At 43.8% G+C, this 12,726-nt stretch overlaps 1 protein-coding gene across 6 annotated transcripts in view; it reads right to left on the reverse strand.

Moving 5' to 3' along the window:
- Positions 1-12,726, reverse strand: part of LOC136433960 (kinesin-like protein KIF26B) — a 114,937-nt gene that overhangs the window by 58,868 nt on the left and 43,343 nt on the right. Inside the window, exon 1 of one of the 6 annotated variants that reach the window (XM_066426584.1) lies at positions 2,701-2,724. The exons of the other annotated variants lie outside the window; for them this stretch is intronic. Coding sequence (XP_066282681.1) covers positions 2,701-2,709 — 9 coding nt within the window. The 5' untranslated portion in view covers positions 2,710-2,724. Of the gene's footprint in view, positions 1-2,700; positions 2,725-12,726 lie in introns of those variants that run through there. 6 annotated transcript variants of the gene reach the window in all.

Raw genomic sequence — 12,726 nt, forward strand, 5'->3', positions numbered from 1 at the left:
ATATGATGTAATTGATATTAGATCTGGAGGGCTCCTTTCACCTTGTTACACCTTGTTACATGGCTGGGGAGCACCATAGCCTCCATAGCAGGCTCTCTGGGCCCTTTTTTGGGAATACACTTTTTGCTGATGACATCTTTTTGTACTGGGTCAATTGTACAGCCAACACGCAGTACGGGCCTATTACTACCGGTCGGGTGCAAAAACAACCCAGTACAAAGTAAAGTCATTGTATTATAAGCCCCCCAAAAGCCCTAGAGAGCCTGCTATGGAGGCTAGAAGTACTCTCCAAGCAGAGCTAGGGTTTTGGCTGGTTTTTAACGTGTTTTTAGGCGTTTTTGTCATGCCTTCTACTTTGTCATCGTTTTTGTTGTGCTCCAAACCCAAGCTCTGCCGGCACTGACCTCGGGGCGGGGCAAACCTATTTACTTCCATTGAAGAAAGGTGGCAGTACTCCTCCCCGGGAACCATTAGATTGTCATTAGCGGTAACTGTTTTACTGCCCGGGATTATCACATGGCGGGAAGTGCAGAGCCGCCTCCACCCGGCCGCGCCAGCCACCCGCTGACTGCCTATTCATGCGGCCGGCTGATGTGTCAACGACCTCTGATGACCGCGAGCCAGGAGGATCGCATGCTAACGTACATATCTATTGAATGCTTCTCAAGAAAATGTATAAGATATTCTCTGTTACGAATAAAACACATGTAATAAAAACATACAATAAAGTTTTTGACTTCAACTTGGGTTTGGAGCACAACAAAAACGATGACAAAGTAGAAGGCATGACAAAAACGCCTAAAAACACGTTAAAAACCAGCCAAAACCCTAGCTCTGCTTGGAGAGTAGGCTAGAAGCACCAGACGCCAGTCCTGCGATAGCACCTGTACCGCTCACACGTGTTTCTGATGATGGGAAATGGCTTATTATGGGTAAAGGATACAGCACAAAACGGTGAGGTTGGTTACAAAATATCCAGCCAGGTAAAATGGACCCACAGTAAAGGATGGCTCTAGTATGTAGGCCAAGGAAATTTAACGCGTTGTTTTACAGACTAAGGTGAGGAAGCAAATATAAAGGAGTGTAACAAAAACAAGACTGTTATTGATATGTAACGTAAGGTAAGGTATGAAATAGGACCACACAGGTAAGCAAATTATTTATGCTTGTCTAAGTCATTTTGTCAAATAAGCCAATCATGCATAAACTTACTTTTTCTTCATTAGCAGCAGATCAACAATGCATGAATAGACTGGTTAATTTCTCTCCAGTCCCGGGATGCATGATAAATGTAGCAACAAGTGTCTTCAACTTGTTCAAGGATTTTCTTGGCACATAATAGAATCAAGAATTTTCTCCAGTAAGAAACCTTTAAAGCTCAGGACTCTGTGACAGTATAACTGCCAATGGCATCGGGGCGGAACAAGTTTTTGAAATTTCACTTGCCCTACTGGGAAAGTACATAAACTACTACTACAGTATCTACTTGCCCGAACCAACTTTTCACTTGACCAAAATTTTAATAAGATATTTCCAAGTATTTTCACTTGTAGCAAAGGAATGGCGTACAGAAACAGTTAGGAAAACCGATGAAAGAGAGACCAAACTGACCGCAGCAGACACGACGAGTCGGCCACGTGGTGGTCACTGACCGCACTGACCGGTCATCAGCTGGTCAGTAGGTCTACGTGCACGAGGTTCTGTCCCTTTTGTTTTCTCACACCACTCTCGGTTGAATATTAGTCAGCCTGCACAGAGCCATTCTCCGATTTTCCTTCCCAACACAAGAATGGGACACACAAAAGCCGTCCCCAGAAAGGCAGAAAGTAGGCCACGGAGGTCACGACCACGTGTGTAATGCAGCTCCTCTGATGAAACACAAACTTCCTACGCTGGGGCTTGAAATTCATCTTTTTGGAATAGTGCACTGGTATAGATGTACCTAACCTAAAAATTCAGGTGCACAGAAAGACATTTAGGTGCACAACATATTGTAAAGTAAGAGCGTCAGCAAAACAAAATCACAAACCTTACTGCCTCTCAAGAACTGGGATCTAAAATGACATAACTTTCAAAATCTTAAACATGTAATACAGCAAAGCTTTTTTACTTGTACAGTTATCATACCTTTACATACCAAACGATTCACAAACATCTAGGTGTGCACCAGTGCACCCACAGTAAAAGTTAGGTGCAAAACTCCAATTTTGGGTGCACAATAGTGCAAATGCACCCAGTATTTCGAACCCCGTGCTACGCTGACGACGGCGGAATGGCCCAAGGAGACGTAATGATGATGAAGAGAGCTGCTAACGGCTTGGCTACTCCGGCATCGAGTCATTAACAAATGAATACACGACTTCATCTTTCCACCTGGCGACTTCATTATCTGGGTCCAACAATGCCCACACAGATAGCTATCTACCCCGTTCACCACCTGACACCTGACATGATTCATAACGATCAGCCAGAAAAGATATTGATACAACAATCTCCCTTTAAGAACTCTTAATCTTGAGAGAAAGACAGGACCGGCTCTAAGAGTAAGACCCTGCCCTGCTGGACAGGTGGGTGCTGAGGTGTGGCGTTGGGTTACCCTGAGTATTAATGGCCAGCGACAAGGCGGTACATAAGCAGTTCTGATAATGAAAACAATTAACCAGGAGGACTTAACGGACAAAGTCTAATCCTGACGCCTACCTCTTGCATGGCACCGGTTTGATCCAGTCTTTGAGACACTCCTCTATCAAGACGGCGGCATGTCTTTAAAAAAGTGTGCTGCAGTCTGAGGCCGTCTTCCTCTGAAACCAAACTCGCTAAACACCACCATGAGGCGACAAAGGTCACGTTTAACTGGAGAAGTATCGAGCTGGAGAATATATAACCATGCCAACAAAATATTTGCTCTTCCACTTAGCCCCGGCAATAGCAGGTGCAGACACACGTGTGACCCGTTGCCATTAAAAAAAGTGGGGGGTCATTTTGTGGTCAGCTAGAGCAAGTGGTTTTTCCACAGAGCCGTCCAAGTACTTTCTAACAATCGTTAACACCCGTTTCCAAAGAATGGCACTCCTTGTGACAAGTAAACTAGAAACACTTTTAGTTGAAATACTGTACGGCATTCAGAAAACCTAAATCTCTTCTTTCAAATGCTAAACTTGAAACAACCTTGGCCTTCTTCTGTCGACTTCACCTAAAAAGATTGCATGGGTTGCCCTACAGGTCAGAGGGTAAAGGTTAATGATTTCTATGGTTATTGTGCAAGCCTGCAGCAACAAAAGTCCATGTTGTCATAGTGCAATTAAACGCACTACTAATGTTGTCTCATTTTTCAACCTCAGAAAACTAACAGAAAAGGGTCCTATAAATATCAGATATCATCAATCAATAAATCATGTACTAGTCTAGGTAACAATTCAGATGAGAAAAGGTCAGCAACAGTAGTAGCAAAATGATTTATTTTCCGGTGAAAAAAAGGCACAAGCATTATCCTTGCACTCCAATTTGCAAAGATTCTGTGCAAAATGTTGCAGAAGTTTTTGTTTGTTATCTTTTTACAAGACACAATCCATATAGCAAGCCACCTGCCCTTCCCTTTCCAGACCACTCACCTGCAACCCTCTTTGCCTTGGCACATAGCCTGAGTACCAACCTCCGTAGTGACCGCTGGCTCAAAAGAATTCGCTTGCTAACCACGGAGTCTGACCCTGCGCGTATCCGTCACGCCTGTCTCATTATCACGTAATGAGGGGAATTCGAGCTGCGTTCGGTGCCATTTTTCGTTCCAAGGTGTCTCTATTGCCCTGTTCGGGTCCAGTTTTGAAAGAATCGCCATGGCAACAGTTCTTAGAACCTACCCGTTACGAAGAACAGTGTGGCATGGGGAGGAACTTAGATGAATGGGGCCAATCAGCGAGCTCGTTCAAAATCTAAACAAATATCTGACTAACAGCCGTGACGGATACGCGCAGGGTCAGACTCCGTGGTTAGCAAGCGAACTCTTTTGAGCCAGCGGTCACTACGGAGGTTGGTACTCAGGCTACTTGGCACAAAGATCACCAAGGTAATTGTAGCAGCTGGAGTCTTGAGTCTGCTACCTACAGTACAGAAGTGCCTGCTCTACACTTGACCCATGAAGGGCACACCTAACGGACGTCAACTACATCAGCTCTACTAAATCTCAAAATCTATGAGACCTCACGTACCAATGCATGCCTCAAGGGGCGAACTCGGGTCAGGTCACTGCCGAAGACCTGAGCTCCTACCAGTTATGATACACCTGGACCCTGAAGGCTTTCAACTCTCTGAAACCCAGACCAAAACCAAGAAATGATGTAAGTAATCACAGGGCAGGTAACAGACACTTTTTGCAGCTCTACGCATTTCCTTCAACCAAACTCCAAAGACCAAAGTTTACCAGACACTTTCACTCCCACCAACCACACTACAGACTGAATTGTGACGTAGCGTAGCGAACTCTCGTAGCGGGATCTTACAAACTTGGGTAGAACCACCACCCTTACAAAGTTGACTGCACATGCTATAGCCTGAAACAGTTCTGTAACTCGTAGACCAAAAGATGACATCTGTAAACACAGGGCAGGTGACAGCCACTTCCTAAAGCTCTCTCTATACATTTTCTTCAATCAAAGACCAAAGTTTTCTAGCTTACCATAGACTTGCACTCCCAACCATACTACAGCCTGAAGTTGACTCTACACACTATATCCTGAAACAGTTTTGTAACCCTCAGACCAAAAGGTAAACACCGGGCAGGTGACAGCCACTTTTTTAAGCTCTCTCTAAACATTTTCTACAGTCAAAGACCAAAGTTTGTCAGCTTACCATAGACTTGCACTCCCACCAACCACACACGTACACACACTTCAGCCTGAAGTTGACTTGTGTCCTTTTGCCCTGGGACTAACCCTTCAGACAAGACTCAGGTGGGTCTGCAGTCTACCAGGTGTCTGAGGTCTCACCAGGCCCTCCCATCTCTCCTCACCTCCACACTAAAGTCAACCCCAGCATGGGTGTACTAATTCCAGAAGGTAAACACTTTTGATTGAAAGTCAATCTTCCGTGACCAAACATCTCACCTTGGGTAGGCACAAAGACACAGTCTCTCCCACTCCCCCTCAGCCGGTCAGTCTGCGTTATTTAGTCTGTAAAGAAACTGGCTTTCAACCTTGTTTACCCACCACCTTTTTTTTCTTCTAAATATTTCAGTTCCTCTTACCAAAAATAGAACGGGTCAAACACCTTTTCTCTACCAATGTGTGTGTTTCTGGGAGAGAGAGAGAGAAAGGCCAATACGCTTTTCCAGACTTTTTGTGTGGTCTTTTGCTCCACCATGTCAAATTGCATTGCCATGCCCTGTCTCCTTAGAGAAAATAACAAGTGAGGAATGTGCAGGCTGGTAATTTGTTTCATGGTACATTACCTAACAGCCCCACTGTGCGAATTCTTGTGAAAACAATGGATTGACGAGATTTGTGATAAGTACCACATTGAGAATTCTGAGAAAACCTCAGGATGGAGAGCGGGTGTAGCAATGCCCTGTGAATAGAAAGATATTGGAGGTATTCACTCTCAGGGAAGGGTTGCTTGTCCTTCAAAAAGGATGGTATGACAGAAATGAAACTCCCAAACCCCTAAGGTAGTCCTGTCTAGTTAGACAACTACAACCTGTGGTCTGGAGAAAGTAACTCTTTCAGTCAGGAGTGTCCTTGGAGAGCCAGTCCCAGTCCCAAGGAGGATACCAGAGACTTTCGCCTCCTCCACTCAAGGGGTCTCTCAGGAAGGGAAGACTTCAGGAGGCCATGCCAGCCCAGTTCTATCACGCATTAATCTCCGTCAATCAAAATAAAGAGGGGTTGAGACATTAAACCTGGTTTATCTCAGTACTGTACTTCACTGTTTACCCCAGGTGAACCCACCAAAGCCCTGTTTGTAAAGGAAGAGCTCCAGTCTTAGTTGTGATGACAGATCTCTTGTAATCAGTGCTGCACACAACATACCTGTCCTACAATATAGCCATCAAAGCTTTGAAAAAATTGCTTTGCCAGTTGGATCATTTTGGTCCTGTCCTTGTCTTGTCAATACAGGTGCCCAGAGTAATGGCCTGCACATCATGTTACTATCAACAGGAAGTTGTAATGATGTCTAATTACTTTTAGATGAACTGGAGTACATTCCATGGAGGGACAGGTCCCGAGCGTTCACCGCTGAAATCAGCAAACGTACAGCTAGCCTCACAGTACCAAGGATTACTTTCTGTTCTAGTAGTACTTCTACTAAACACACACAACCCAAAATCCTGTTCCATGTCAACAAGAATTCAATGCAAAGGATGAAAACTTTTTGATCCGAAAAGGTCAACTAACGCACCATCCCTAACTACCTAGGTACTAGGTCAAATGGTTGTGTACATTAGGTCTTGTTATCCTTACCAGCTAAAACAAGGTAGGGGGTTGTAGGGGTGAAACCTAGCCTGCCCCCCTGGTCAGTGTCTGTGTACAGAGGATGATTAAAGAAAGCAGGAAAAGGAGATAAAGAAGTGATAAAACCTTATCTGATCCATCTTCAGGATTCTTCATCTTTCTGCTTAGTAATAGTAGATTTCCCTGTCTAGATGGTGACTAGCTAGTTAGGCAGTGAGTTTCTTCATTTATTAGTACAGGCATACATGTGCTTCAAAGGTGACATAGAAAAGCGTCTGAAGTGTAATTCCGTGCAGAAAATCATATTTCTGGTCAACATCATCAGCACAACGCATTCAGGATGGAAAAGAGTTTTCTCCAAACCATGTCTAGAGGACAATATACACTGGGGGTGGCACACAGACTGCTAGAGTTAGGCACAGACCGCAGGTTTTACCTAAAACAAAGCGTCAGAGCTAAGGCAGACATCGTTTATTTTTCTTGGAGCCCAGGAAGTTCACAGTTTGAGCAAGTGACTGGGTTGTTTGTGTTGCCTTGGATTTGGGGTGTTTACAGTTTATGACAAAAATGGTACGTAAATATACAGTTCAAACCGCAGCGGCCATAATAACTGCCAGCGCTCTGACTGAGACGTTCAGACTGAGACGTTCAGACTGAGCCGAGGACACAGCGGCAGACAGGAGACTTCTCCTCTCACACCGCTTCGCTCGACCTACAACTCAACAACCCTCCTATCTTCCATAACCTTGGGCCAAGCTGGCTATCCAGTGCGTAACAGCACTCGATGAAAGAAACGCAGATATGGTTTGGCAGAGTCACAACAGACTTTGTCTAAACAATTCCGTCAGACTGAAAGCATCCCAGAGTGTGCCTTTCATTACCACTGTTGTCTTATAAATGTTTGTTTGCCTCTGTCAGGGTACTGCTGGGGGTTAATTCCTCCCTGCGCCCCTTCCTCTTACAGTAAACTGTGAGGTGGACGGAAAACATTTGCGGAGGCCTGTGGCAGGAAACGGCAGGACCTTCTCTGGATTATATTCCCATTTGAACCTTGGCAACTTGCAATTAGAGTGCCAGTAATGGGGAAGCGAGGTGCAACCTGGCAACTTGGCCTTGTCTCCAAGCAATCCCCTTTTCTGTTAGGGCTGGTCTGAGACATTTAGAGTTCTGGCCAGGCGGTGAATAAACACACTGGTCTGTGCGAATATTGCATCTGCAATAAAGTTGATAAATAATTGCCACAAATAAGGACTGCAACAGTATCCAGGCGATCGACAAGCCTGTTGCCCTGCTCCTGAGGCTGTGGCGAAAGTTTGGAATTGATAGACTCTTCAACTCAGGAAGTAACAAACTGTAAATCTTTCAACCTTTTAGATAACGTTTTAGGGTATAAATCTGTACTTGCAATTTTCAGTGTCAGCGACAGCAGGTCGACCGTTCCATTCAGATCTGGTTTTGAGTCAGAATTCAGAAAGGAAAAGTTATTTTATCATAACCTTCTACATCAATGTTACTGGTAGGTGTTTGTAATGAATAAGCATTTTTAGGTATTTTGCAGAAAGACTGGTTTCCAGATGGGGCACTAGGATATGTCTGAAAGTAAATACAGTGCACACAATGGCCCTGACACAGGCTAACAGGTTAAGACAAGAAATTTTGTCCCAGTAAGAGTCAATGGATGACCACATAGCAAATGTGCATCATTTCTTTCTCATACTTATAAAAGTACATTGTAGTACTCAGTTCTACATTCAGAGCTAATTTATTGTTCAATTTTATGGCCATGCAATCTCTAATAGCTCTTTATCCAAATATTTCACCTGGTTACCAACATCAGTTCCATTTTTAGCAGCAAGATTACCAAGTTTTTCTAACTCGATTAAAAAGCTTATTCACCTATCCTTACCTTCCTGCTATCTATCGTATTTCATCCGAATTCGGAAGTATAACATTACCAGGCTCTTTCCCTTGTACAGGACTTTTTTGTCCAAACTCAGTCACCTGTTTTAGTACCTTACATCCCTAAATCTCCAGATATGCTTACTCAGCTTAATCAGGACATTCGATCTCAACAACAGAACAATGAAGTATTTTTCAAGGGCCATTTTATCTGCGACGATTAGTGTGCTGACGTTAGCTTCGGGGTCTAAGGTCTGGCTCCGATGGAGAGATTTATATGGGAAACGGCTGTGGAAGCTATGCAAACACTGTTAGAAACGCAGTTCTTGTAATGTTACCAAGCAGCACAACAACCTTCTTCTGCCAACCTCAGCACACATATACTAAGGCTGCCCCTGTTCCACTAGATGGTGATCACTAAGCAACGGATCACTAAGCGACCATACAGCAAAAAAAATGGATTTGTGTGACCCTCGTTTTCATAAGCATGATGTAAGTTGTAACAGTATGATTTAAAAGACTACAAAAACCAACAAACCGTTAAAAAATTTGTTTTTCATCTGCAAAATTTGTTGTCAAATTTTTGGCCGCTCAATGGTTGCAGCCTCTAGTGGGCAGGGGTGTAAGAAAACCTCGTGATTGTAAGATGAGAAGGCTGAGACCTTCCTAAACTCCTTAGCCCATTTCTAGGGACCACTTATATCTAATCTCCCTTAATATTCCCTCAGATTAAGCTTCGGTAAGTAAATCTGGAGATTTCTGCACAACGGATTCGTTGTGAGTGTGAGTGTGGAAGTAAACTCACGTGCTGTCATCCCAAAGCTTATAGCTGCAAACACTAAGGAGCAGTCACCTTACCTGTACTGTGAATCTTAAAACTTTTGTGGTGGATTTACTTTTTCGGGGATCCCTACACAGCAACTTCATGACACCAAAAATATGCGTTTCAGATGTATTACTGCTGTACTACAAAACTGTTCCAACCTTGAACTTAAAACACCATCAAAACCTCCTTGACCCTTCTACCACGAAATTAAGTCCCGTGAAAAGATATGAATTTTTTATATATACCAGTGCAAGTTTCGTGCATGAATGGACACATAGGAACATACTGAAGAAGGGGGTTGAGGGAGAAAAACTCAGTCCTAGGTTGTAAACATCCCGTTTAACTCCCCTGGAACAAATCACCCTGTAGAGAGACAAGGGGCAGGCACACTTGAGACTGCAGGATGACGTTGGCGATGACTTAAGCCCACCACTTTTACGTCCTTGGGCCCTGTAACCTGACCTCCTGGGGATAACTGGATGTTGTACATGCCATTTCACCAGGAGGAAAATAAGGTATCCCCTTTCCACAAAACATCAACTCGGAGAGATTTACAATTACATAGCATTCCTACCATGAAACTGAGTGTGAAGAATTGGATTTGAAGGAATTTGAAGGAACTCTGGGGTCTTCCTCTGTGGTAGGGGTAGCAATGATTGCTATGGGTGCCCGTCATCACCTAAATGCTCATACCTGTACATTAAAACCCCATGTTTGGTTGTCGGGATGAAGGGGGCCATTGTGCGAGGGGAGCACCTGAACAAGACGGAAATCCCCCCTGAATCGAGGATGGAAATTCAATATAGAGATTTAGTGGAGCTGCACAGCTGCCCGGTAACCTTGCAGGGCTAATCTGATATTGATTCATGCGGCAGGACTTGGGTGGCTGGGGTATTCCCTTTAAACCACAGCTACAGACAGGAGGGGGGAAAGGCATGGAAAACTAATTTGCTGCGGAATCTCTGCTCTTACAGTCTAGGAGGGCCCTTGTCAGTCTTAGTTAGTAGGTTGGCCAACCACTAATTTGGCCTTTTAAAAGGTTACATGTCTCTGGAGAGGGGTGAGGGCTGACTGGGTAGCAGTGTTTGTAGGAAAAGCGCCACCATGCAGGTCAAAGCAAAGTGCAGTTGCCGTGATTCATAGGGTTTAACTTGTGGTCAATGACTTGCAGGCTTGACTTACAATGAGCATCAGTGGAATACTGATGGAATTCTCTGGAAGAGTAATTTTCAATGATGGATAAAACATTGCATTTGCCGGAGGGAGAACGATCCAATGCTGGGTCACATATACGATGAGCCCCATAATATAGTCATTAATGTGCAAATCCAATTTATGACCTGCATGAAAATTTGATTCACCTCATTTGCACTGTCATCCATAGACAGTACATAAATACTAGAATGGAAGGAAAAATACTTAACTGGGGACGATAAAAAATCATATAACCTTTTTCCATCCGCCCACCAAAGTTCAGTGTTTATAGAAAAAGCAGTAACTGACGAAAAATCCAGGCATCTTTGTTTGCTCTCATACATAACAGACATCTGCATGCATAGGTGACTCCTAGCTATAACAATTCATGATTTTGGATTGTTCGTTTGTCTGAGATACATGCAAATGTGGTGGCGATGCAAGTTCTGCCTCTCCAAAACAGGTGTGAAGCCGGGTCCTGCCCTTTGTGTACATTCCTGGCCAATCATGATGACAAAATAAGTACACAGGTGATGACCCTCCAAATTGTGGAACAAAAATAGCCGCAGACAGACTGACCACTAACTACCAATCATCATGTCCCTTGGCTCTAGACTGTCTATGTTCTTTCACTAAAAGGGGATTGTTACCTTCCTTACAGCAAATTAACCAAGGAAAAAAGATTTTCTTCACTCTTACCGAATAATTACTAGTGGTGGAAAAGTAGCTAAAAGTTCAGAGATTGTTTTTAAGACTAGCTGAACCTGGCGCGACCAACCCTGACCTCAAAAACCCAACACTAGCCAACATACAAAGGGCACCATTGAAAAGGGTGATTTACAGCTCTGAAAACAGAGCTCCCTTACTTCTTTCTCACCCAACATTGAACTCTAAAAACTTGTGGTCTGACACGACTTCAAGGTTTAAAGATGTAACATAAAAACAACAGTTCAAAGGAATACCAGTGTCTTGTTCTTGTTAGGGTATCGCCCAACCGAGACAGACAGGATGCAATGACCTAAAATCTGAAAGAGACCTTCTGACATTCAAGCCTAACACCCTAGGGGCAAATGGGGTCCAGGAAGAAGAGGTTTTGAGTTTGTTTTTTTTTTTAAATCAAACAACCAATGGATAACCTATGCCTGAAAACACCTCCCTTATGCTACCCTTACATTTCGGAACTGGGCATTTTGCAGGAACGAAAAGTGTGATATACTAGTAAAAGATCAAAGCACACAAAACGTTTTAAAAAAAGGTATGACTATGACCACAAATTGACAATTTGTGTATATTTCTTGAAAAATCACCCTTTTTTTTTCATGCCGCAAATGACAAACAGCCCAGTCAGGCGCAGGTTTCGAAATGTGACCCTAGTATCATCACCGTGCAGAATTCTAGGTTCACTAGTCAAGTACTGTAGGGACACATTGACCTACAAAAGCCTCAGTGATAAAGGGACATTCTGTCGGACATCATGTGGATTGTTACATCGCATTACCGAACAATTCCCCATCAATGTCGGGGTCAATCCAGCCGAATAGGCAGGCTTGCACCCCGCTATTGGAGTGCAGGGAATTATGCCCACTTGATTTGTAATCAAATCCAATATGTTCTGAGTGGCTGCCCGTGCATTTTATTGCGCGGACAGTCCGAAGGCCTGTAGTTTGCCTGGCCATTTGTGTCCACCTTATGAGGAACAGGCAATATACAGACCGAAGAGGGCTGTTTTCAATTTTCTTCTCCACTTCTTGAAACCCTCTCCATCCCTGGACTGTTTCTTCAAGTCAGTAATGAGGACCAGAGGATCGCTGGTGCTTATCAGCAGCGCCATATCCTCACAAGCCTGCCCAAACATCCCTGCATTGTTCTTGGCTAGTCTTCCACAAAGACGGAATTTACAATCATTTGTGCTGAGCAAACTGGGGTTAGAAAAACTATAGCATGTTCCAGACGAACGCTCTGAAAGGCAGGGGAAATGGTTTGGGTTCTAGAAAGAGGGGATTTAACCTTGCTGTGACCTGTACATTTATCTTCACCTTGAACATTGTGATGGAGCAACGGCCAGTACCCAAATGCCTCCGTCACTTGAACAAACTGCAAACAAACGGGGTAAAAGAAACAGCCTGTTCATTAAAGCCGCGACCCTGAACAATGGAGAGGCCTTGTAGATGTCAATATTCTGAAAACCTGCCTTGAAATATCCTGTAATTCTATCCAATCAAATCCGCTGTCCTGCCAAGTAAAAACACTTGGAAAATGGGGTGTGGAGCTGTTGTGTCTTGCTTTACAAAAGCCACTGCATACCAAGAACAACTCTCATTTCGCGTGAGCTTGAAGGATTTTAAAGTATTAAAGAGGAAAGGG

Source organism: Branchiostoma lanceolatum, chromosome 4, assembly GCF_035083965.1.
Source record: "Branchiostoma lanceolatum isolate klBraLanc5 chromosome 4, klBraLanc5.hap2, whole genome shotgun sequence".
Classification (NCBI taxonomy): Eukaryota; Metazoa; Chordata; class Leptocardii; order Amphioxiformes; family Branchiostomatidae; genus Branchiostoma; species Branchiostoma lanceolatum.